The 27,298-nt window shown below is 46.3% G+C and overlaps 1 protein-coding gene across 1 annotated transcript in view; it reads right to left on the bottom strand.

The window, feature by feature from the left end:
• garnl3 (GTPase activating Rap/RanGAP domain like 3) overlaps nt 1–27,298 on the bottom strand; it is a 526,019-nt gene that overhangs the window by 62,458 nt on the left and 436,263 nt on the right. Inside the window, exons 20-25 of the mRNA XM_070863382.1 lie at nt 19,698–19,814; nt 16,031–16,200; nt 12,947–13,105; nt 6,922–6,988; nt 2,339–2,446; nt 375–493 (exon numbers count right to left, since the gene is read on the bottom strand). Coding sequence (XP_070719483.1) covers nt 375–493; nt 2,339–2,446; nt 6,922–6,988; nt 12,947–13,105; nt 16,031–16,200; nt 19,698–19,814 — 740 coding nt within the window. The remainder of the gene's footprint in view (nt 1–374; nt 494–2,338; nt 2,447–6,921; nt 6,989–12,946; nt 13,106–16,030; nt 16,201–19,697; nt 19,815–27,298) is intronic.

Here is a 27,298-nt window from a genome sequence, read left to right as displayed (position 1 = left end):
ATTTGGAAAAGTGTTTCCCAGCTCCGACTCCTAAACTTGATGAGCACAACAGACTCATTCTTCCCACATAATAAAAGCTTTCTTCGCCAAACCAGGCATGGTGTTTAATGGTACACATACTAGGCTCCTGCATTTTTGAATGCATTTGTATCGGTCTGTAATGGCATCGAACTTTTAAAAAAAATACTCCCTCCTTTTAAAAGTGAAGATTTCAAATGTCATTAGACCACAACTATGTTACTGTTTCCCAGTCGATCCATTCCTTGATGGGCCAGGCACTGTCTCGGTGGCATATAGCCCGAGATGATACACATCGGGACTATATCGTTTGGCAGAATACAAATGCGTCAATATATAATCACCGAGTCTCCTACCTGTGATGCCGTGAGATGAAGCTCAAGCATTACAGCTGTGTGGACGAGGTTTCCGTTCACAACCAGTCGAATCTCAATAGAATCAGTCGTGAAAGCCAAGATATAAGGAAACGCACAGACTGTGGAAAAGAAAGTGTTGTCATAACGTTTACAGAGTTTTCTTGTACATTCCAACATACTCTTACTGACCGACATGGGAGCATGCAAGAGAAGGTTAATGCTGCAACCACTGGTCTGGATATGAAACCTGCAGCACAAAAGATTTATTTTCTCTCAAACCCAAGTCTGAGCAGTGAACTTTTTTTTTCATATTCGTGTATGGGATGTGAGCATCGCCGGCAATTTATTTGTCCATCCCTAATTGCCCTTGAGAAAGTGGTGGTGAACCGCCTTCTTGAACCGCTGGAAATTTTGATGAAGGTACTCCCACAGTGCTGACTTTGTCATAGTGGTTTGGTACAACTGAGCCCTTTCAGAGGGGCAGTTAAGATTCAACCACAATGCTGTGGGTCTGGAGTCACATATAGGCCACATTTCCTTCCCTAAAGGACATTAGCAAACCTGATGGGTTTTTGCAATAATCCAATAGTATTATGGTCACTTTTACTAATAATAGTTTTTTTTTTAATTCCAGATTTATTTAACTAACCAAATTTTAAATTCTACAGCTGCCGTCATGGGATTTGAACTTACATCATTAATGCAAGCCTTTGGATTACTAGTCCAGTAACATAATCACTATGCGACCATATCCCTGTTACTTGCAAGTTGGATTTAGACTGGTGTCAATTCATCTCCGACTGTCAGTAAAATTTGGAAACAGGAGGCCTGAGGTCATACCCAGAATTTACCGATACGGTTTTAAGGGCCTGCTGTCGTGGGTGAGTTTGCCACTGGGTTATCTGAGGGGCTGAGGCCAAATTTCCTGAGGGGTGTCCTTCTTGCAATGTTCAACCAAAGCCCTCGAGAGGTGGACCAAGAGCCAACAAGTGAGAGTTTCCATTGGAAATCTCCACATGCATTGCCAGGGCTGGTCTCTGTCTTCTCATTAAGGATAGGGTGGATCAGAGGGACATACCTCATGGGAGAAAACAGGAGGGGAACAAAACTGAAGTAATCATAAAATCACAGATTTAATGGATTGCCTAGAAAAAAATCTATCAATCATTTCATCAAAATGGAAATTCCCTTCGAAAGTCCGCAGTTAAAAATAATGATGCTTTATATCTTGCTACGGGAGAGCGAGGCGGACATTTTGAATGACCCTGCAGTTCCAGAACACAGTGTTACCGTGCCTCCAAGTATCTTTGTTTTAGTTTCATATAAGCGTGATGCTGAGCCAGCGATAGGGCAGCGATAGCTGCCATTTTGCATCTTGCTCCGTGTAATGTATGCACCTGTGAGTATGCTCACAGGTTTGCAGAGCTGTTGAATTGCGAGTGGCTTAGCCTCAATAAAACCCCAGCCAGTTGGGTTCGGGGGAATCCACGATGTGGCAGATGGCTGTGAGCCTGGTGACTGAACTGGTAATGTGTAGTGTGATTGTTAAACCTTTGCTAATAAACCAACTAGTTCTTAATAACAATGAGTTGTTATGAATTCTTAAGCAAAGAACCCATGAAGCAAATGCATTACACTCCATTTTGAATTTACAGTGTGCTCTACACTCCGACTGCAGGCAACCAATCAACCAACATCCAGTTACAGTTGTGAAGTAGCAGCGAGGTCAAAGGGGAAAGGGAACTGCTCCTCATCGGGTGGGGGGGGGGGGTTTACACGATACCCACCATAAAAGGGTTTTACCTCACAACTGAATTCCGTTTGTTTCTTTCATGCATCATCCAATTAATCACAATAGTCTTTAGAAAATCCACAGCGACTATTTTCATTGCAATTGAAAAATGTGAAGCACCTTCTCAATAATATGTGTTGCATGTCAGCCGGTAATAAGCAGACGTTCATACCTATCGCATTAGGAACCTGATTCCAGCTGAAATGGAAGTCAGAAGCTGAAGGCTGGATTAATGGAGAGCCACCATTAAAGGGACACACCTTTTTGTAGTAACAGACATCTGTAATAGAACAGAATAATACTGTATCACTTTAATGTTAGCTGGAATTAAGTGAATGAACAGAGGCAGGAGGAGGGACTTGCTGGGGGAGTACCCTAATCCAGTGTCTCTGACTCTGTGTAGCAAATATAAAATAAAAGCAACTCTAATCACAGACTCTTATAGCACAGGAGGAGGTCATTCGGCCCATCGTGCCTGTGCTGGCTCTTTTGAAAGAGCTGTCCAGTTAGTCCCGCTCCCCTGCTCTTTTCCCAAAGCCGTGCAGTTTTTCCCCTTCAAGTATTAACCCAATTCCCTTTTGAAAGTTACTATTCAAACTGTCTCCTCCACCCCTTCAGGCAGTGCATTCCAGATCATAATAATTTGCTGCATAAAAAAACCTCTCCTCATCTCACCTCTGACTCTTTTGCCAATCACCCTCAATCTGTGTCCTCTGGTTACCGACCCTCCTGCCACTGGAAACAGTTCCTCCTTATGTACTCTGTCGTAACCATTCATGATTTTGAACGCCTCTAGTAAGTCTCCCCTTAACCTTCTCTGCTGTGCGGAGAAAAATCCCAGCATCTCCAATCTCTCCACGTAACTAAAGTCATCTAAATATTGACAAATGCTTTTGACGTGGTCCACACGCTACATTGCAAACTGCCCGTTAAACAGACAAAGCAACCAGATTGTGGAGCTGTGCAGTGAGCAGGCCTCGCACTGTCAATCTACACTGCTTGCTGAATAATACTGATCTTTGGGGACTGGGAACGCGCGTGATGCACAGGGAAAGCTTGATTATCTATGGAGGGAAATACTACATAGAAACATAGAAACATAGAAAATAGGTGCAGGAGTAGGCCATTCGGCCCTTCTAGCCTGCACCGCCATTCAATGAGTTCATGGCTGAACATTCAACTTCAGTACCCCATTCCTGCTTTCTCGCCATACCCCTTGATCCCCCTAGCAGTAAGGACCTCATCTAACTCCTTTTTGAATATATTTAGTGAATTGGCCTCAACAACTTTCTGTGGTAGAGAATTCCACAGGTTCACCACTCTCTGGGTGAAGAAGTTCCTCCGCATCTCAGTCCTAAATGGCTTACCCCTTATCCTTAGACTGTGACCCCTGGTTCTGGACTTCCCCAACATTGGGAACATTCTTCCTGCATCTAACCTGTCTAACCCCGTCAGAATTTTATATGTTTCTATGAGGTCCCCTCTCATTCTTCTGAACTCCAGTGAATACAAGCCCAGTTGATCCAGTCTTTCTTGATAGGTCAGTCCCGCCATCCCGGGACTGGAGTCATCAGCCCCAGTTAAATAGAAAGGTGAGTGATTTAATGCCGGTTACCCGGTTAGTTTGTGGCCATAACTGCCAATAGCTCATTGACTTCCTGACCCACCTAATGTTTCTTTTTCCACTCAGCTTCATTCAGATGTGCAGTGAGATGTTACGCAGGTTTGAAGATTTTGCTTTACGACTGGCAGCCTCATCGCTGTCTTCAGTCCTGGGCCATTGGCCAAAGAAGAAAGTCATTAAGAGGGCAGAAAGAATCTTTCTCCTTAATTCTTGAAATGGAAAAGCCCTCTTTGCATACTCTGCCCAGTGTCTCACAATGGCACAGACTTCAGAGCTACATTGACATACAGCTCGGGCTGCCCGACACTGCTGAAATCCATCACCGGCTGCCAAGTAAATCATTGCCACTTGCGATTAACACAATGTAGTACGACTTTGTACTAGCTAAACGCTGCTCCACAATTCTTTCCCCAGTAAAGCAAGTGGAAAAAAGGTCAGAGGCACTGAAACCGTGATAATAGTGGGAGCATTAGCAAAGTGAAATTGTTCTTGGTGAGTCCAAATAGAATATTGTCAGCTTGTTGTGTGCAATGGAACCGAGGAACATCAGCACAGTGTAACGGTGGAGTGTTCTGCAAAGCTGTTGGCACATAACACTATCGGCATTTAAATGTAGCTTTATGACAAAATGACTGTGTGCCGAAACCGATGGTAAACGTATACTTTGCTGTTCACCATTATCTAACGGCAGGATAGCTGTGACCAGACAATTATCCCGCAGCATTTACAGGCATTACACCGATGCGGGCCTTGAATTCTCAGACTGCTGGTCCAACATCCAGTTCTCGATGAGCAGAAATTTTCTCCAATTGTATATTGGGGAAGACCGAAGCCATCGTTTTCAGTGCCTGCCACAAACTCTGTTCCGTAGCCACTGACTCCATCCCTCTCCCCAACTCCTGTCTGAGGCTGAACCAGACTGTTCGCCACCTTGGTGTCATATTGGACCCTGAAATGAGCTTTCGACCACATATCCGCAGCATAACTAAGACCACCTATTTCCACCTCCGTAACATCGCCCGTCTCCCCACAACCCCCCCGCCCCCCCCACCAATTCTGCCCTCTTGAGCATCCCTGATTATAAGGGATAAGGGAGTAAAGAGTTATGGGGAGCAGGCAGGGAAGTGGACCTGAGTCCATGATCGGATCAGCCATGATCGTATTGAATGGCGGAGCAGGTTCGAGAGGCCATATGGCCTACTCCTGCTCTTATTTCTTACGTTTTTATAATCGCTCAACCATCGGTGGACGTGCCTTCAGTTGTCTAGGCCCCAAGCTCTGGAACTCCCTGTCTAAACCTTTCCGCCTCTCTACCTCTCTTTCCTCCTTCAAGACGCTTCTTAAAACCTACTTCTTTGACCAAGCTTTTGGTCACCTGCACTAATTTCTAGTTATGCGGCTCAGTGTCAAATTTTTTATCTCATAACACTCCTGTGAAGGGCCTTTGGACGTTTCACTATGTTAAAGGCGCTATATAAATACAAGCTGTTGTTGTTGAAATTCGTCTCAGGCAGTATGCCGCCGGTTATACACAGCGCCTGATGCTGGCATCCACTGCAGGCAACAGAATCGAATCCCAGGCGCTGAGTATAATGAGCGGATGATCCGATACTGCCTGCTTCACGCCGCTGCCCGAGACGAATTTCTAGCCCACGATGCGTAAACACAGAGTGAGTTAGATTAACTTAGGCACGCCCCAAACAAATAGCCAATGTCAAATTTTAAACTTCAATTTGTTTCACCGTCGTGACATCAAACCAAACAGAAACAGGTTAAACTAGCTGCAGGAAGTTGGATAATGCTTATTTTATCAAAAGTGAGCTAAAAAGAAAATCTCAAAGTAGTTTAACGTGTAGAAATCTGATATTTGTAAGCTATATTTGTCAAATGGGTTTGCAACTCCTGTCACATGAGGAGTTTGCAAAGGTACGGGGAAGGTGAAGACAATTGAAATTCCAGAAAAATTGCATTACACTTATCCATCCTGGCGTTTTGCACTTTAAAGGTTTGAACATTCCACCGGCCAGAGGGCAGGCAGGTGCTCGGTGCCAACCCTCTGCCAATGGTGCTCTGCAACCAACTTTTACAAGATGCCCGGGCCAGCTCACAGTGTGGTGTGCTGGTACACCAACACGCTACGCTATGGGCGCCTCCCGAAAATTAGGATAGTAAATAAAGGCCTGGCCCAGAGCAGAGTCCACACTACAGAGGCGTAAACAGGCAAGGCGATGATTGGTAAGTAACCGACTGTGGTGTTTTCCTCGGTGATTGGGGAACAGGAACTGATGCAGCTGATGGCAATGTTGCTGCGTTATTGAAATACTGCCTCAATGCTCCAGCACCATCTCATTCAACCTTATGAATGGCCAGATTGGACAATGAAAAAAATACTTGCATTTATATAGCGTCTTTCACAACCTCAGGACCATCCCAAAGTGCTTTATAGCCAATAAAGTACTTTTGGAGTGTAGTCATTGTTGTAATGTAGGAAATGCAGCAGCCAATTTGCACACAGCAAGCTCCCACAAACAGCAATGTGATAATGACCAGTGATGCTGATTAACACTGGCCAGGACACAAAGAATAACCCACCACTGCTCTTCTTCAAAAGAATGCCAATGGATCTTTTACGTCCAGCTGAGAGGGCAGACATCTTAGTTTATCATCTCATCCGAAAGATGGCACCTCAAACAGTGCAGCACTCCCTCAGCACTGCACGGGAGTGTCAGTCTAGATTATATGCTCAAGTCCCTGGAGTGGGACTTGAACCCACAACCTTCTGACTCAGAGGCGAGGGTGCTACCCACTGAGCCACAGCTGGCACTGTACTCTGGAATATCATTCATTATAGGCAGTCCCTCGAAATCGAGGAAGACTTGCTTCCACTCTAAAAGTGAGTTCGCAGGTGACTGTACAGTCCAATACAGGAAAATTACAGTCTCTGTCACAGGTGGAGCAGACAGTGGTTGAAGGAAAGGGTGGGTGGGGAGTCTGGTTTGCTGGAATATACATCCAATCTAGAACCATTGCATAGACAACACCTTCCTTGTTCCCCAGGAAATACCAGAAAAGACTAAACCCTTACAGCCATTAGATAAGTTGCAAGCAAACACATGAATTTTTGAACTTACAGTTATAACAGAGTAATAGTCCTGCTTCACCATCTTCATACACATCAATAGCTGCAACAAAATTAACCTGCAATGATAATGGGTATGGGTAGTGCATAGTGTTGATAAGAAATGTGGAAAGTCTTAACTTTTAGAACAAGGTCTCAACATGGAAGGGTAAATCCAGCATATCATAGGTTACTCTTCTATATTTCAGCCGTGTCTTGGTACCGACACAACTGCAAGTTACACTGACAATGGAGACCGGCAAGATAACGACCTCCCGGATCTCACTGGCGAGCATTCACACTCGACTTGTGAGCTGTATCATTGCTAAATGGACACAGATCCGTAGGTTCCAACAAGTTTACAATCCGATCAGAAATGTCGCTCCTTGAATATTAACGCGTTGCAGTTTATAGATGTAGAACATTGCAAAAGTATCAAAATACACAAACATGTTCAGTATACAAACTGTAGGAGTCATTAGAATGTCTGCATTTCTCAATCTAAGTAATCAATTATCTGGTAGAATAAAAGATAATCCCAGCTATATTTCAGGCTCTAATACGTGTCAGAATGTTCTAAACTGTTGGAAGGAGTGACTCTTAGATATATCGGTGTGTCTGTAGTCGCACTTAAGATGCAATCCTGCTGATAGTCTGCAGTCCCGCTGCTCATACTGGTGTTGGATCAATCGGGCTTAACAAAACAGACAGCAGGAAAACACGTGTGACAGCAGACCACCCCGCCCCGACCTCGCTCCCCAGTAACCAGAAGCAGTATCATGGTCTGGCATTGGCAGTAATGGTAAAACCACATTGGTGCCCGGTGTGTAGTTCCTCTTCGGGGCTAGTGATTCATCACCTCGAATTTTCAACTGGTATTGCTGCTATCGTCAGGAAGTCAACAGTAGTTACAAGCTCACCTTATCCCCACCATGGGGATTGAAATCATTTCCTTGTCCACCCCTCAACTCTTGCGTTGCAATGGAGTCCTGTCATTACATAGTATGTACAGCACAGAAACAAGCCATTTGGCCCAACTGCTCCATGCTGGTGTCCCACCATCTCCTCCTCCCACCCCTTTTCATCTAACCCTATCAGCTTAACCTTCTATTCCTGTCTCCCTCATATGCTTATCTAGCTTCCCCTTAAAGGCATCTATACTAGTCGCCTTAACCACTCCCTGCGGTAGCGAGTTCCATATTCTCACCACTCTCTTGCACCTCCCCTTTTCCTAATCTGTCACCATTCAGATAATAGTCTGTCTCTCTGTTTTTACCACCAAAGTGGATAACCTTACATTTAACCACATTATACTTCATCTGCCATGCATTTGCCCACTCACCTAACCAAGTCACTCTATAGCCTCATAGCATCCTTCTCGCAGCTCACACTGCCACCCAACTTAGTGTCATCCGCAAATTTGGAGATACTACATTTAATCCCCTCGTCTAAATCATTAATGTACAATGTAAACAGCTGGGGCCCAGTACAGAACCCTGCGGTACCCCACTGGTCACTGCCTGCCATTCTGAAAAGGACCCATTTACTTCTACTCTTTGCTTCCTGTCTGCCAAGCAGTTCTCAATCCACGTCAGTACACTACCCCCAATCCCATGTGCTTTAACTTTGCACATTAATCTCTTGTGTGGGACCTTGTCGAAAGCCTTCTGAAAGTCCAAATACACCACATCAACTGGTTCTCCCTTGTCCACTCTACTGGAAACATCCTCAAAAAATTCCAGAATATTTGTCAAGCATGATTTCCCTTTCACAAATCCATGCTGACTTGGACCTATCATGTCACCTCTTTCCAAATGCGCTGCTATGACATCCTTAATAATTGATTCCATCATTTTACCCACTACCGATGTCAGGCTGACCGGTCTATAATTCCCTGCTTTCTCTCTCCCTCCATTTTTAAAAAGTGGGGTTACATTGGCTACCCTCCACTCCATAAGAACTGATCCAGAGTATATGGAATGTTGGAAAATCATTGTCAATGCATCCGCTATTTCCAAGGCCACCTCCTTAAGTACTCTGGGATGCAGGTCATCAGGCCCTGGGGATTTATCGGCCTTCAATCCCATCAATTTCCCCAACACAATTTCCCGACTAATAAGGATTTCCCTCAGTTCCTCCTTCTTACTAGACCCTCTGACCCCTTTTATATCCGGAAGGTTGTTTGTGTCCTCCTTAGTGAATACCAAACCAAAGTACTTGTTCAATTGGTCTGCCATTTCTTTGTTCCCTGTTATGGCTTCCCCTGACTCTGACTGCAGGGGATCTACATTTGTCTTTACTAACCTTTTTCTCTTTACATATCTATAGAAGCTTTTGCAGTCTGTCTTAATGTTCCCTGCAAGCTTCCTCTCGTACTCTATTTTCCCTGCCCTAATCAAACACTTTGTCCTCCTCTGCTGAGTTCTAAATTTCTCCCAGTCCCCGGGTTCGCTGCTATTTCTGGCCAATTTGTATGCCACTTCCTTGGCTTTAATACTATCCCTGATTTCCCTTGATAGCCACGGTTGAGCCATCTTCCCTTTTTTATTTTTATGCCAGACAGGGATGTACAATTGTTGTAGTTCATCCATGCGGTCTCTAAATGTCTGCCATTGCCCATCCACTGTCAACCCCTTAAGTATCATTCGCCAATCTATCCTAGCCAATTCACGCCTCATACCTTCAAAGTTAGCCTTCTTTAAGTTCTGGACCATGGTCTCTGAATTAACTGTTTCATTCTCCATCCTAATGTAGAATTCCACCATATTATGTTGTTGTTAAGGTGTTTAGTGCTTTGCAAGCTCCTCTCACCTCCCTCCGGTCCTCCGCCCCCCCCCCCCCCCCCCCCGCCCTCCATCTCTGACTACCTGCACTGATTTCTTAGCTTGCCGCAAAGTTTTTTTGTGTGGACACAAGTGGCCACATATGCTGGCCTAAGTTAGTTTGGAGTAACTTTTAGCTGTCTAAACTTGCTTAAATGGCCAAAATAGGCGGAAGTGGCTGGTCACGCCCCCTTTTGAAAAAGAAACGAAACTCAAAAAAAACCTAACTAACTCACTTACACTGGAGTAAATTAAATGGGAAGAATTGCGATTTTTAAACTACTGCAAAAAAATCTAGTTGTTCCAAAAAATTAGCAGCAACTCCTGGGCAAACTTGGGCCCATAGCGATGATTGAAGTGCGTGAGCTTTCAGCAGCACGTTCTTCAGGAGGGGAAAAAAGGCAATGAGGAAGGGCATCCTTGCAAGTTAAATTGCCGTGGTTACAATTATTGATTGGATCGCCAGGAGTCAGAACTTTTGATGATGAGTTTGTCATCGCTGTGTGAGAAACAGGAAATTGAAGCTATTCGATTCAAAACCATTTTCGAAGGTGCGTCTACGGGTGCTCGTGTCCAAATGCCAAGATTACAATACTGGGGAACAATCACTGCAGTGGTAAAGGTGCAAGCGTGGTAAATCACACAATTAGCAGGAGGGAGCAAACGGGATGAACAGAAGCCGAAATTATTGAGAACAAAGGAGGTGTTTCCGCACTCAGGCTGACGAATGGACGGAGGCTGCTCAAAATCTCTGCTGAGCCATTTGAACACAGGCTTCAAAGTGTATACATCTTTGTTCCATTTATCTAAGCAAATCTAGTGCTTACAGGTAGAATTGGAGACACCTGCAGGTGGGTTACGAGCGGCAATTGAACCTGGGACATTTGTAGCCGTGAGGACAGTATGAGGAAGGTGCAGTGTAATGTATGCACCTGCGAGTACGCTCACAGGTTTGTAGAGCTGTTGAGCTGGGAGTAGCTTGTGACGTTCACAAGACTCAATAAAATCCCAGCCAGTTGGGTTCGGGGGATTCATGATGAGGCAAGTGATTGTGAGCCTGGTGGGTGAACTGGTAATGTGTAGTGTCATTGTTAAACCTATTGCTAATAAACCAACTAGCTCTTAATAGCAATGTGTTGCTATGAATTCTTAAGCGAATAACCTGTGAAGCAAATACATTACAGTGCATCATCATCAATTGCACCACATGGCAATGCTGCTGCCATGAACTCTTCCACCCAGATGGTTTATACTGCAGTCGTGTGCTATCCCGACTTGCCATATTTCTGGTTTTGCTAAGAGCAGCTTTGCATTTTGATTGGTGAAAAACAGATGTTTCTTTTTACGATAAACATATATTTATTGGAATGAGTCAGATGGACAAAGCGAGGTCTATTTTGGGTGTTTCCATTATTTTCGCTCCTGTGATGCATTGACTCAGCTGGGAGTGCTGAGATAATGAAGGTCGTGAGAAAATTACACAGAAACGAGGATAGAGCAGCACGTGACTTGAAGGATAACAACATCCTATAACTGGCCTAACAGCACGTTTCTCAGTACATCGTCAGTGAAGCTCACAGCACATAACTTCACAATCAGAAGTTGCAACTCCCAGGTAACTATCCATTGTAACCATGGAGACGGAAGAGCTGACTTCAACTTTTTGGGAGGGATGGGAAACAGGTGGGGTGGCAGATTGGCCGCCCATTTCCGGCACAGCTATGATGGGCCGAATGGCTACCTTTCTGGCCTGACTTTCCTTTCCATTGCCCTCAATGACGGGACTGTGTGACTCCAACGAAATTGCCGAAAGAGATGGGAAAAAAGTGCCCCACTGGTTCGATAGAGGGTGTTCCCGTGAGGCTGGGGGCTGAGGCACATTGCTGGGACATCATTGGAGGAAACCTTACTCTGAATCTAGCTGTGCTATACTGGGCCTGGGAGTCCAGTGGAAATGGAAAGTGATCCATGCCCTCTGCATTAACATCCCAGGCCTTAATAAGCACTAAAAACTGGAAATAATTCATTTTTAGTAAGAATGGTTAACAACTAGGGAGTAGACCATTCAGCAGAATGAAGGGTCTACATCTGAAAATATTAACGTGTCCTTTTTTCTATTCAGATGCTGACAGATCTACATACTTCAAGCATTTTCTATTAATGAATTATGAGATATTTAAATTTCAACCAATTTGTTCTTGCCGTAGAACAAATCCCTGTCATTCTGCTGCATGTCAACTTGCACATTGATTCAGCTAAAGGTACCCAGAGATTTGTGTCTGCCCTGATTCTTGGGCATTAATTTGGCTGCAGGCCAATAAAAATGTTTTATCATACCGGCTGCTCGTGTCCTAACTCGCACCAAGTCCCGCTCGCCCATCACCCCTGTGCTCACTGACCTACATTGGCTTCTGGTTAAGCAAAGCCTCGATTTCAAAATTCTCATCCTTGTTTTCAAATCCCTCCATGGCCTTGCCCCTCCCTATCTCTGCAATCTCCTCCAGCCCCACCCCCGAGATGTCTGCGCTCCTCTAATTCTGCCCTTTTGAGCATCCCTGATTATAATCGCTCGATCATTGGTGGCCGTCCCTTCTGTTGCCTAGTCCCTAAGCTCTGGAATTCCCTCCCTAAACCTCTCCTCCTCGCTTTCCTCCTTTAAGACGCTCCTTAAAACCTACCTCTTTGACCAAGCTTTTGGTCACCTGCCCTCATTTCTTGTTATGTGGCTCGGTGTCAAATTTTTGTCTTATAACTGTCCTGTGAAGTGCCTTGGAATGCTTGGAACGTTAAAGGCGCTATATAAACACAAGTTGTTGTTGTTTTCTAAATTTAAGCAATAGCCCTCACAAGCCAAGAAAAGGTGTTGCTTGTTTAAGTTTAAAATGTTATCCTTATTAAATGCAATATTACAAAAATACACAGAAAACTGAATAATGCTTCAGATTTTCATGTCGTCCCCTGTTCCTCTTCTCTGTACTGTTTCAAGTTTACATGTGCTACTAAAGACTGTACATTCACACTGTCTTTTCATTTCATAAAAGTTATTTTCATATTAATCTCAGATCGTATTTTCATGTTAGGATGGACTGTTTTCTTACATAAACCCAAATTATTTTTGGACCAATGAAGTAGCTCGGAACCACTCAAAGTAAAGCTGGTTGAGTAAGGACGCAGGGTTTTGATTGGCTAGCTGTTTATCACAAGCTCTGTACTCACCTTACTCGCATCAACATGGTGCAACCTGTATGATTCCCCCGTGCTTTCGTTCACTAAATCAAACTGATGGCGGTATGCAACGCAGATCAGGTTGTCATTTTCTCCAGTGGGCCCGTCCACCAGGGTCATTACCACAGGTGGGTCGGACAAGCAGATTTCCTGTAAACAGGCAACGAGAGCAAAGTGATTACTTTCAAGCAACAGAAAAATAAAGAACCCCATTTTCATAGTCTAGCGAGTTCTCCGAAAAAGATCGCAGGTGTAAGAACATAAGAAATAGGAGCAGGAGTAGGCCATACGGCCCCTCGAGCCTGCTCCAACATTCAGTAAGATCATGGCTGATCTTCTACATCAACTCCACTTTCCCGCCCGATCTCCACACCCCTTGATTCCCTTAGAAACCAAAAATCTATTGTTTTTTTGTCTTGATCATACTCAACAGCCTTCTGGTGCAGAGAATTCTGAATGAAGAAATTTCGCCTCATTTCGGTCCTAAATGGCCGACCCCTTATCCTGAGACTATGCCCCCTATTTCTAGATTCTCCAGCCAGGGGAAAACAGCCTCTCAGCATCTAGGGGATATGGGGAGAGCGCGGGACTAACTGGACTGCTCTTCAAAAGAGCCGGCGCAGACTCGATGGGCCGAAAGGCCTCCTTCTATGCTGTACTATCTTGTGATTCTATGATTTCGCAAAGTGTTTCACAGCCAATGAATTACTTTTTGAATGTAATCAATGTTTTATTTTTAAAAGTAGGGAAACGTGGCAACCTATTTGCACACAAAGTTCCACAAACAGCAATGAGATCATCATCATCATAGGCAGTCCCTCGGAATCGAGGAAGACTTGCTTCCACTCTAAAAGTGAGTTCGCGGGTGGCTGTACAGTCCAATGTGAGAATTACAGTCTCTGTCACAGTTGAGATAGACAGTGGTTGAAGGGAAGGGTGGGTGGGAGCCTGGTTTGCCGCACGCTCCTTCCACTGTCTCTGCTTGATTTCTGCATGTTCTCGGCAACGAGACTTGAGGTGCTCAGCGGCCTCCCGGATGCTCTTCCTCCATTTTGGGCGGTCTTGGGCCAGGGATTCCCAGGTGCCGGTGGGGATGCTGCACTTTATCAAGGAGGCTTTGAGGGTGTCCTTGAAACGTTTCCTCTGCCCACCTGGGGCTCGCTTGCCGTGTAGGGGTTCAGAGTAGAGCGCTTGCTTAGACATCGATGACGAGGTCCAACACCGCCTCCAGTGCGCCAGCGCAGCCTTCGGTCACCTGAGGAAGAGAGTGTTTGAAGACCAGGCCCTCAAATCTGGCACCAAGCTTATGGTCTACAGGGCAGTAATGAAACCCAGCCCTCCTGTATGTCTCAGAGACGTGGACCATATACAGCAGACTTCTCAAAGCACTGGAGACGTACCACCAACGATGTGTCGGCAAGATCCTGCAAATCCCCTGGGAGGACAGACGCACCAACATCAGTGTTCTCGCTCAAGCCAACATCCCCAGCATTGAAGCACTGACCACACTCGACCAGCTCTGTTGGGTGGGCCACATTGTCCCCATGCCCAACACGAGACTCCCTAAGTAAGCGCTCTTCTCGGGGCAATGAGCTAAAAGTCTAGTGAATCTGTTTTTGATGGCGTTGGCTCAGGAATAAATGTTGACCAGGTCACCAAGAGAACTCCCCCGTTCTTCTTTGAATAATGTCGTGGCATCTTTTCCTTCATAGAAACATAGAAAATAGGTGCAGGAGTAGGCCATTCGGCCCTTCTAGCCTGCACCGCCATTCAATGAGTTCATGGCTGAACATGCAACTTCAGTAGCCCATTCCTGCTTTCTCGCCATACCCCTTGATCCCCCTAGTAGTAAGGACTACATCTAACTCCTACCAGCCAAAGGGAGCGTCGGTCCTATGCAAAAGATGGCGCCTCCAGCAATGCAGCACTCCTTTCGTAATGCAATACAGGTCAGTCTAGATTGTGTGCTCCTGGACTGGAGTGTGGCTTGAACATACAGCCTTCTGACTAATAACTGAGTCTGTCATTAACTAAGCCTGGCTGACTCTGTATCAGGGTTAGTTAAGAAAACAAGTCTGTAAGTAGGTGAATTTTTATTCCCCTCAAAACCAAAAGGCGCACCAATCATCATCTTTGGTAGGTGAGCTATTTTTATTTTATCCTTCAAAGTAATCACATTCACGAAGAAATGAACCGAACATTCCAGGGAAAATTCTGCCCTTTTCACCGAGAACATTGGGCCTTCACAGTTTCACGTTAGGTCAATCAACGAATGGTCGATCACAAATAAACGGATGCCACACAATAATGAGAAAGGTAAGTGTGCACCGAATTCCCATGAGGTGAGGAGTGCTACATTTGCATCCGTGGCATGGGTTAACTTATTTGCACATCCATCGGAGGAGTCACTAGCAACCTCAAAGATTGTGCGCACATATATTGCGGTGTGGGCAGGCCCGTGCTGCCCCTGGCCCTCCGCTCTTCTGGGGTCCGTACCCCATTTGCCGCACCCCTGCCACGAGATGTGTGCGCACTAGGCCCGTGCAGCACAGCAGGTCTCCAGTCGTCCTGGTTAACCCTTGCCACTGGATAAAGGTCTAGCTCTGTCAAGCCCGTGTGATGGCTGATTTGCAACGGTCACCACACATTAAAAAAATCCACCCACAGGCATCCTCCACCCCCTCAACTGGAGTTCAGGACTGGAACATCGGGTCCTTCATCGAAACATCTGTGAACTCAACCCTTTTGGTGTGGTAGCACGCCATCCTCGTTCGAGGGACCGCCTATGATGATGATGACAAAGATTGTCCATAACTTGCCAGTACTACTTCAGAAACGGGGCCTATCAACAAAAAAAAACAAATTTGGAGACACTCTTTCAGTTAGAGCTCCTTCATATCAAAAGAGCACAAATGAGGACTAACTGGATAGGATACTATCAACTTCAGTCTCCATGGTGATGCTGCACTACCCACAGGAGGGCCCTGTTCATCCCCAAGTGAAGCCAAGCTCCCATCATTCAGATTGACTTGAAAGGTCTGCAGTGGTAGAATCCCTGCAGTGACCAAACCTTACCCTGATGTACTGGAATTCCTCTACAGGTGATTCTGCAGGTGTCTGTTGGCTTGGGAAGCTGTCTGGTCGGTTGAGGCTTTTTTTTGTAATGAGCAGCAGCTTGTTCCGAATGGCCACGACAATACGCAGCTCGCTGCCATGATGTGTGTTGATGGCGTACAAATGGCAGCCTTGTGAGACAAAACAAGAGGAATAAAGGTTGGCAGTCTGTGGCAGGTCGAGACACAAATGCATCAGCACGGCGCATCGAAGGCTGTGCGTCCCTTGGCCACGCATCCCATCGCGCCAACACCTTTTTTCCCAAACATTTTGCTCTTTTCAATGTTTTAAAATGACTGAAATGGAAAATTCCACCTTTTTTGTCTTCTTTGAATGGCACAGGCTTGATCCAGTGGTTTTCAAACTTAGATAAATGCAGGGGATTTCCTGCAAATATTGGCACAATCGTGGAAACCCCCAGCCAATATTGGCACAGTCCCTGAGACCCCCAGCCAATACTGGCACAGTCCCTGAGACCCCCAGCCAATATTGGCACACTCCCCGAGACCCCCAGCCAATATTGGCACACTCCCAGAGACCCCCTGCAAATATTTGCACTCCCAGAGACCCCCTGCAAATATTTGCACTCCCAGAGACCCCCAGCAAATATTGGCGCACTCTCGGAGATCCCCAGCAAATATTGGCACACTCCCAGAGACCCCCCAACAAATTTTGGCACACACCCGGAGATTCCATGCAAATTTTGGCACACACCCGGAGACCCCCAGCAAATATTGCCACACTCCCAGAGACCCCCAGCAAATTTTGGCACACACCCGGAAACCCCCGGCAAATATTGGCACACTCCCGGAGACCCTCGGCAAATATTGGCACACTCCCGGAGATACCATGCAAATATTGGCACACTCCCCAAGACCCCCTTGGAAATAATGGCACACTCTCGGAGATCCCATGCAAATATTGGCACACTCCCAGAGATACCATGCAAATATTGGCACACTCCCCAAGACCCCCTTGGAAATAATGGCACACTCTCGGAGATCCCATGCAAATATTGGCACACTCCTGGAGATCCCATGCAAATATTGGCACACTCCCCAAGACCCCCTTGGAAATAATGGCACACTCTCGGAGATCCCCAGCAAATATTGGCACACTCCCAGAGACCCCCAACAAATATTGGCACACTCCCAGAGACCCCCAGCAAATTTTGGCACACACCCGGAGATCCCATGCAAATATTGGCACACTCCCGAGATCCCATGCAAATATTGGCACACTCCCCAAGATCCCCTTGAAATATTGGCACACTCTCGGAGACCCCCAGCAAATATTGGCACACTCCCAAAGACCCCCTTGGAAATATTGGCACACTCCCGGAGACCCCCTTGGAAATATTGGCACACTCCCGGAGAACCCCGGCAAATATTGGCACACTCCCGGAGAACCCCTTGGAAAGATTGGCACAGTCTCGGAGACCCCCCGGCAAATATTGGCACACTCCCAGAGACCCCCCCTTGGAAATATTGGCACAATCCAAAAGACTCCCTGCAATTACTGGGGACCTGAAATCCTGACTTCTTAAAAAAATAGAAAACAGTGGTCACTGTGTTAAATTAACACTCGGCACAGAATGGCACTTCCACAACCTTTGACCCTTAACTATCCGAAAGCCATTGTGACCTAGAAATGACTGTTGACAAAGTTAGTGGGTGAACACTTAACAAGCTGTATAACCACCTTGTGACTCCCGTTTCACCATTCGAAATAATTGTTTTAATGCCTCTGTTAAATGAGTAAACTAAAGAATGTCATCCAATTAGGTTAAAGCTCCATCCATTAATATGGCAGATGGTCTCTTGTAGGTGTGCAGCATTAAATGCGGTCTGAATTCTACAGGTGACCGAGCGAGAAATGCATGCCGAAGACAATAAATGAATTAACATTTCAAAAAGTGCAGGTTCCACAATTTCATAGCTGATTGGTAAACCTTGAAAGATCCAGCAGCCAAGTGTTCGTTTTGCTCTGACACAGTTAGCAGAGGGGGCCTGGTAAAGGCTACACGTGCACTATGACTGGTGCACGTTGGTGCAAAATAGTTTCCCGGCAGCAAAACAAAGGCTCTGTGTGTAAACCCTGCAAAGTCTGAGCCCCAGCTAGCTCCAGAGTGAGGAGTGAGACCCTCTGGAAGAGGGAGTTTTGCCTTGTATGCTCTATCGTCAGGCCTGGGACTTTTGACTCCAGATTTACACTTCTTTGCAATGGCACCGAGTGTTTTGGGTTGCACCGATGCAACAGTTGTAATGTAAATTGGAAAAAAGAAAAAGACTTGCATTTGTATAGCGCCTTTCACAGCCAGCGGACGTCCCGAAGAGCTTTACAGACAATGAAATACTTTCCAAGTGCAGTCACTGTTGTAATGTGGGAAACGCGGCAGCCAATTTGCGCACAGCAAGCTCCCACAAACAGCAATGTGATAATGACTGGATAATCTGTATTGTTATGTGGATTGAGAGATAAATATTGGCCAGGACATCAGGGCGAACTCCCCTGTTCTTCTTCAAAATAGTGCCATGGGATCTTTTGAGAGTGCAGGCAGGGTCTTGGTTTACCGTCTCATCTGAAAGACAGCACCTCCGACAGTGCAGCACTCCCTCAGCACTGCACTCTAGTGTTGGCCTAAATTTTTGCGCTCAAGTTTCTGGATTGGGACTTGAACCCACAACCTTCTGACTCAGTGGCGAGGGAGTTATCCACTGAGCCACTGGCTGTTACTCAGCATAATGCAACCTAAAAATAGTTTACAAGCAACTAATGTACTATAAAATTACATAGAACTTTATAGCACAGAAACAGGCCGTTTGGCCCAAATACTCTATGGCTTATACTCCACACCAGCCTCTCCTCCCACCTTACTTCATCTCATCCCTATAGAGGTAATTCCATGATCCTGCACTCCCGAGGGCCAGGGAATTTGGGCTACCATTTTGTAACGGGAGCTCCACTCTTGGCCTGAGGAAAATTACTCTCATTTGCTGGTAGAAAAATGTATAGAATGCACTCCAGGCTGGCCTTCTATGTTCTCCCCTATGCAAACTTGAAGTCATCTAAAACACGCCTGCCCGTGTCCTAACTCGCACCATGTCCCTCTCGCCCATCGCCCCTGTGCTCGCCGACATACATTAACACCCAGTTAAGCAACGTCTCGATTTCAAAATTCTCATCCTGGTTTTTAAATCCCTCCATGGCCTCGCCCCTCCCTATCTCTAATCTCCTCCAACACCAAAACCCCACGGGATAGCTGCACTTCTCTAATTCTGCCCTCTTGAGCATCTCTGATTATAATCACAACCATTGGTGGCCGTGCCTTCTGTTGCCTAGACCCCAAGCTCTGGAATTCCCCCCCTAAACCTCTCCGCCTCTCTTTCCTCCTTCAAGACGCTCCGTAAAATCTACCTCTTTGACAAAGCTTTTGGTCATTTGCCCTAATTTCTCCTTTTGCGGCTCAGTGTCAATTTTTTTGCCTTATAATACTCCTGTGAAGCGCCTTGGGATGTTTTACTACATTAAAGGCGCTATATAAATACAAGTTGTTGTTGCAATATTTCTGTAACCCTCGTCCTGGGAAACTTATCTTTGAACAGCACCAATTATCAATGCAAGTTACCTTTCGTTTTTTCAAGCTTGTTGTCCTTGCAATCGGATTTACTCTTCACCAGTTGTTTCTCCTCCAGAGCATTCTTGATTGTGCTCAGCCTAAAGACGAACAGACGTGCATCTTTCCCTGTGGGAGGAAGCGACACATTTTACATAGATTCAATGACTGACAAGCTGCGAAGGCGGGCAGCAATCTTCGTAGCAGCCTCAGTCTGCCAGATACATCTGTTCTTATTGGATTCCATCCAGGCAGAGCGAGGGAACGAGAAACCGCAAACAGAAACACAGGGAGCTTCTTTTGTTACTTTGTTTTTAAATTCATTTGCGAGACGTGTGCAAAGCCGGCAAAGCTGGCATTTATTGCCCGTCCCTGATTGCCAGAGAGAGCGCGAGCGCGAGAGAGCGCGAGCGCGCGCAAGAGAGACAGAGAGACAGAGAGAGAACGAGAGAGAACGAGAGAGCGCGAGCGCGAGAGAGCGCGAGCGCGAGAGAGCGCGAGCGCGAGAGAGAGGCAGAGAGGCAGAGAGACAGACAGACAGAGAGAGAGAGAGAGAGAGACAGAGAGAGAGAGACAGAGAGAGAGAGAGAGCGCGAGCACGCGAGAGACAGAGAGAGAGAGAGCGCGAGAGCGACAGAGAGAGGCATAGAGAAGCAGAGAGAGAGACAGACAGAGAGAGACAGAGAGAGAGAGAGAGAGACAGAGAGAGAGAGAGAGAGAGAGAGAGAGAGAGAGAGTGAGCGCGCAAGAGAGTGCGCCAGAGAGAGAGGCAGAGAGAGAGAGGCAGAAAGAGAGAGGCAGAGAGAGAGAGGCAGAGAGAGAGAGAGAGGCAGAGAGAGACAGAGAGAGAGAGAGAGACAGAGAGAGAGACAGACAGAGAGAGAGACAGAGAGAGAGACAGAGAGAGAGAGAGAGAGACAGAGAGAGACAGAGAGACAGAGAGAGAGAGAGAGACAGAGAGAGAGAGAGAGAGAGAGAGAGACAGAGAGAAGGTGGTGGTGAGCTGCCTTGTTGAATACAGAATGGCTTGCCAGGCCATTTCTGAGGGACAGTTAAGAGTCAGCCACATTGCTGTGGGTCTGGAGTCACATACCGGCCACACTGGGTAAGGGCGGCAGATTTCCTTCCCTAAAGTTTGGTGTCCGACTTCACGGAATTTCTATAAATCTTGGGATGTGGGCAATGCTGGCCAGGCTGCAGTTTATTCCCCAGTGCCAGTTGCTCTGCGAAGCAACCGTTTCCACAACTGAGTGGCTTGCTAGGTAGGCCCTTAGGAGGACATGAGTGAACCCGTTGGGTGCTTTTTAAAAAAAAAAACTAAATATCAGCTTTTGTTGACAGTTCTGCTGATACCAGGCCACAGATTTGTTGAATTCAGAAACTCATTTTGCCATGCTGGGGTCTGAACTTGTGGTCTGTGGGTTACTAGTCCCCTCCCATAGCCACTAGCCTGTCAGACCTGGTTGGACGGAGAGTAAAACGTTCCATTTCCATTTACACATTGAGGTGGAAGAGAGGAGGGAATTCCAGCATGTGTATCGCCGCCGCATTCCTGTCCTCGCAACACAGATTGCACAACTAGCCCTCATTCATCGCCTGTTTTTAACGTGGGACTTTGAATAGGAGGGAGAGTTAGGCCTCTGTTTGCACAGCAGGGGCACAGGTGGCCGGGCCATGGTGACCTCGGGCGATAGTGTAAACCGGGCCCATATTGGATCAGACGCCGATATAAAACCTCTGGTCAATGGAAATGAAAAGGGGGAGAGATGTGCGTCGGGCGGCTGACCCGATAATCGCCTGTTTTACCGCTGTCGCCCAAAGACAAAATTACCCCACCCGGCCACCATGCAGCGACACTCACAGTAAAGCAGGCGCTCCCTGACAACAGCCACCTCACTTGTTACAATTTTATGTTTCCAAATAAATCCAGTGTAAATCAAAAAAATGTAAGAAATTGCAAGGCGTGAAAAAAATTAATTCTCACCCTATCAAAGCCTCCCGCTTCAACAACTTGCACTGCGATACATATGAAATAGGGGCAGGAGTAGGCCATACAGCCCTTCGAGCCTGCTCCGCCATTTAATAAGATCATGGCTGATCCGATCATGGACTCAGCTCCACTTCCCCGCCCGCTCCCCATAACCCTTTACTCCCTTATCGCTCAAAAATCTGTCTATCTCTACCTTAAATATATTCAATGACCCAGCCTCCACAGCTCTCTGGGGCAGAGAATTCCACAGATGTACAACCCTCAGAGAAGAAATTCCTCCTCATCTCAAGTTTTAAATGGGTGGCCCCTTATTCTGAGACTATGTCCCCTAGTTTTAGTTTCCTCTATGAGTGGAAATATCCTCTCTGCATCCACCTTGTCGAACCCCCTCATTATCTTATCTGTTTCGATAAGATCACCTCTCATTCTTCTGAACTCCAATGAGTATAGGCCCAACCTACTCAACCTATCTTCATAAGTCAACCCTCTCATCTCCGGAATCAACCTAGTGAACCTTCTCTGAACAGCCTCCAATACAAGTATATCCTTCCTTTAAATACAGAGACCAAAACTGTATGCAATACTCCAGGTGTGGCCTCACCAATTTCCTGTACAGTTGTAGCAGGAATTCTCTGCTTTTATACTCTATCCCCCTTGCAATATAGGTCAACATTCCATTTGCCTTCCTGATTACTTGCTGTACCTGCATACTAACTTTTTGTGTTTCATGCACAAGGACCCCCAGGTCCCTCTGTACTGCAACACTTTGCAATCTTTGTCCAGTTAAATTATAATTTTTTCTGCCAAAGTGGTTAATTTCACATTTTCCCACATTGTACTCCATCTGCCAAATTTTTGCCCACTCACTTAGCCTGTCTAATATACCTTTGCAGATTATTTGTGTCTTCCTCGCAACTGGCTCCCCCCGCCCACCATTGTAGCATCTAATTGTTTTTTAAATTAATTCCAAATTTTTTGCCCCTCCTATTCAGTCTCCCCTCCACATGCAGACAAAGAAGAATTTCCTAATCAAAAGAAAAAAAGACTTGCATTTATATAGCGCCTTTCACGACCACCGGACATCCCAAAGCGCTTTACAGCCAATGAGGTATTATGGAGTGTAGTCACTGTTGTAATGTGGAAAACGCAGCAGCCAATTTGTGCACAGCAAGCTCCCACAATCAGCAATGTGATAATGATCAGATAATCTGTTTTTGTTATGTTGATTGAGGGATAAATATTGGCCAGGACACTGGAGATAACTCCCCTGCTCTTCTTCGAAATAGTGCCATGGGATCTTTAATGTCCAGCTGAGAGGGCCGACTGGGCCTCGGTTTAACGTCTCATCTGAAATATGGCACCTCCGACAGTGCAGCACTCCCTCAGCACTGCACTGGAGTGTCAGCCTGGATTATGTGCTCAAGTCCCTGGAGTGGGACTTGAACCCACAACCTTCTGACTCAGAGGCGAGGGTGCTACCCACTGAGCCATGGCCTGATTTTTATTCCCCCTTTACGAGTCTGAACCTGTGAGTCCTTATACTACTCTTTCAATTTTAAGAAATATTCCGATTTACCTTTTCACTAGCCTTAATTATGTAATAAACCTCTGCGCGTCGCTCACACAACTCCTTTCCAGGCTGAATAGCCCAATGTTCTCCAGTCTTTCCTTATAACTCAGGCCTTTCACATAACAGCAAGAGAAAAGCCATAAGGCATAACTGGACACAGTATTTAAAGGGCCAACTAATCGAAGCACGTACAGTTTAATCGTGTCTTGCGCTATAATAGGTTACTTGTAATCTATTATCTTAGCTATAAATTTCAGCATGAGAGCAGTATTGATGGAGGCCTGAGAGGGGGTCTTCACTCACCCCGAGAGGGGAGGGGGGCCTCACTCACCCCGAGAGAGGGGGGGGGCCTCACTCACCCCGAGAGAGGGGGGAGTCTTCACTCACCCCGAGAGGGGAGGGGGGCCTCACTCATCCCGAGAGAGGGGGGGGGGGCCTTACTCACCCCGAGAGAGGGGGGGGGGGCTTCACTCACCCAGAGAGAGGGGGGGGGGGCTTCACTCACCCCGAGAGAGGGGGGGGGCCTCACTCACCCAGAGAGAGGGGGGGGGGGGGCCTCACACACCCCGAGAGAGGGGGGGGGGCCTCACTCACCCAGAGAGAGGGGGGGGGGGGCCTCACACACCCCGAGAGAGGGGGGGGCCCTCACTCACCCCGAGAGAGGGGGGGGGGCTTCACTCACCCCGAGAGAGGGGGGGGGCCTCACACACCCCGAGAGAGGGGGGGGGCCTCACACACCCCGAGAGAGGGAGGGGGGCCTCACACACCCCGAGAGAGGGGGAGGGGGCTTCACTCACCCCGAGAGAGGGGGGGGCTTCACTCACCCAGAGAGAGGGGGGGGGCTCACTCACTCTTCTCGTTTGCCGAGAACACCAAGACTGAAAAAGCTCAAGAAAAAGTCAAAGGGCAATATACTCATTTAGTATTTTTTAAAAAGGAAATGGATATGATAATTAGAAATACTTGCACATTAAAAATTTGTTTTTAACAAAACGTTGACCATAAAATGACAGATGCAATTTACTCAAGACATTTAATGGTGCCAAACTACTGGTGTTAAGGAGACAGAGTGTGTTCCCCTGTGTGCGTGTGCGCATGCGTGTGTGTGTTAGGCCCATGCAGCAAAGCCTGGTCTCCAGTCGTCTTGGATTCCTCTTACCCCTGGTCAAAGACCGAGCTCTGTCAAGCCCATGTGGTAGCTGGTGTGCAATGGCCACCCCACGTTAAAAGAATTCACACACAGGCATCTTCCACCCTTTAAAATGAAGTTTGGGACCTGGAACGTCAGGACCCTCATGGAAACACCTGAGAACTCTTTTTTTTTTTAAGTGTGGTAACAGGTCATCCTCGACTCCGAGGGACTGCCCAAGAGAGAGAGAGAGAGAGGGTTTGCAATTGAGTGCAAACAGGAAGCAGTCACTTTATAAGTGCGTCCCAGTCAGCAATGCCAGCCGACCTCACTGGCCACTCTCCGTGGCCTATATTCCGGTGTGACATATAACAACAACACCATTGTTGTCGTGAGGCCCGGTACACAGGATCACACCGACAACAGCTGGCATGCCTGAGAATGCGTCAAGATTGCTAGCAGTGGCTGCAATCAATCTGGTCTTAAAGACAGCGTCAGCTGGGTTCTGAGGGATTTCCACGGCAAGCGCCTCGGGGATGATGACAAATTGTTACTTAACTTTCCCTGAACGTTCAGACCTGGAAAATGTTCCGGAGTGATTGAGATTCAGGTACAATTAATCTTAAAGGGGCACCGTGTCCCTGACAGAAAAAGTGCAGTGATGCACATCATAGTACAACGCGCCACCGCGATGAAACTGGTGGCCATTTTTCCTCCTCTCCCCAAAAGATAACCTGCCAGAGGTTGTTCTTCAACAAGAACGAGCCCCTTTAAAATGGCGGGTTATTTTTGATAGGTTTGTGGGACCGAGTCCAGCTGCAGCATTGTTCGTTTATTAACTTATTGCACCATATCCTGCCACTGTGAAACTTCACACACACGAGGGATTTGTTCCAGCTTTATGTGCTGCTACATGTTCCACATTATCCAGCCCAAGGTCAAAAGATGAGCAGACCCAACAGGCTATGGACACGGGTCTGTACTGTAAGTATGGCTGGAGAAGCTACAGGATACATTTAGTCTGTATTTGCATCATTTATCCAGGTGTGAAAACAAGAGCCACTTTCCTATTGTACAAATCTTTTGCAGTTTTTAAAGGTATGACTTGAAGGGAAAAAATGTGCAGGGCGATGGGGAAAGAGCAGGGGGAGTGAGACCAACTGGATGGTGCTTTCAAAGATGAGTCGAATGGCCTCTTTCTGTGCGGTATCATTCTATGATTCCGACTCGCCAACCCTCAGCAGCGCCCTCCCTTCGTGACTATCAGCTGTGTGCACCCACTCGTTACACAGGTTTAAACCCATTAAAAATTAAATTGCATCTATATAGCGCCTTGCAGCCAATGAACTACTTTTAAAATGTAGTCACTGTTGTATTTTGTGGGAAACGCAGCAGCTAATTTGCACACAGCAAGCTCCCACAAACAGCAATGAGATAGTGATCAGATAATCGGTCGTTGTGATATTGATTGAGGGATAAATATTGGCCAGAACACCGGTATAACTCCCCTGTTCTTCTTCAAAATAGTGCCATGGGATCTTTTACGTCCACTTGAGGGGGCAGACGGGGCCTCGGTTTAACGTCTCATCGAAAGACGGCACCTCCGACAGTGCAGCACTGGAGTGTCAGCCTAGAGTTTTTTGTGCTCAAGTCCCTGGAGTGGGACTTGGACCCACAATCTTTGACTCAGAGGTGAGAGTACTGCCCACTGAGCCACAGCTGACACTGGGAGGGTCAGAAATGCAGGACAGGTTTCTGCAGGACCTAAGGTGCTGACGTTAACATTTATTTATATATATTTGCACCTCAGTTACAGAGCTAGTAATGTAGACTAGCTCCATGCAAGGCTTGCAATTTGTCCTATTTACATGTGCTCATGAACTTATCAGACTTTGAATCTACTAAGATTCTGCCAGCGGCAGGGTGACATTATAAAGGCACGGCAAATATGCCTTTAGGTTGATGGACGTGATAACATAGAAATCTTTATGGTTTCTACATCATCATCATTTTGGTCACTTTACCCAAGGAAGGATATACTTGCCATTGAGCGAGTGCAACAAAGGTTCACCAGACTGATTCCTGAGATGGGGTACTGTCCTATGAGGAGCGATTGAGTAGACTAGGCCTCTATTCTCTAGAGTTTAGAAGAATTCGAGGTGATCTCATTGAAACATACAAAATTCTATCAGGGCTTGACAGGGTAGATGCAGGGAGGATGTTTCCCCTGGCTGGGGAGTCTAGAACCAGGGGTCACTGTCTCAGAATAAGGGGTCAGCCATTTAGAACTGAGATGAGGAGAAATTTCTTCACTCAGAGGGTGGTGAATCTTTGGAATTCTCTAACCCAGAGGGCTGTGGAGGCTCAGCCGTTGAGTATATTCAAGACAGAGATCACTAGATTTTTGGATATTAAGGGGATCAAGGGATATGGGGATAGTGCAGGAAAGTGGAGTTAAGGTAGAAGATCAGCCATGATCTGACTGATTGGCAGCTAGTGCTCAAGGAGCTCCTAATTCTTATATTATTATAACATTTATAAAGTCCCTGTAGTTAATACAATCATGGATATTTTTAGAGTTTCTTGCATTTTTAGTTTTCGATTCTGGAAGCAAGAAATACTTATGTAATCATTTCATTTAATGGTCCATTGTAAGGCCTCCATAAATAAAACCATTACCTGATACAAATATGTAGCGATCAATGTTGAAACCTTGAATTAATATCATATCCCCATTCTTTAAAGCCATTTGTTTTTATACATGATGCACTTCAATGCTCAGATTTATCATTTCAAAGCAGCCTGCAGATTAACAACCACCACTGCGAACTGGGTCACTATTAAGACCTTTATTTGTAACTGACACAATAATAAACCTTGTGTGCAAGCGTGAATGGGCATTGTGTGATGGATGAAAAAAAAGC

Source organism: Pristiophorus japonicus, chromosome 20, assembly GCF_044704955.1.
Source record: "Pristiophorus japonicus isolate sPriJap1 chromosome 20, sPriJap1.hap1, whole genome shotgun sequence".
Taxonomy (NCBI): domain Eukaryota; kingdom Metazoa; phylum Chordata; class Chondrichthyes; family Pristiophoridae; genus Pristiophorus; species Pristiophorus japonicus.
This window is presented reverse-complemented; position numbering and strand designations above follow the sequence as displayed.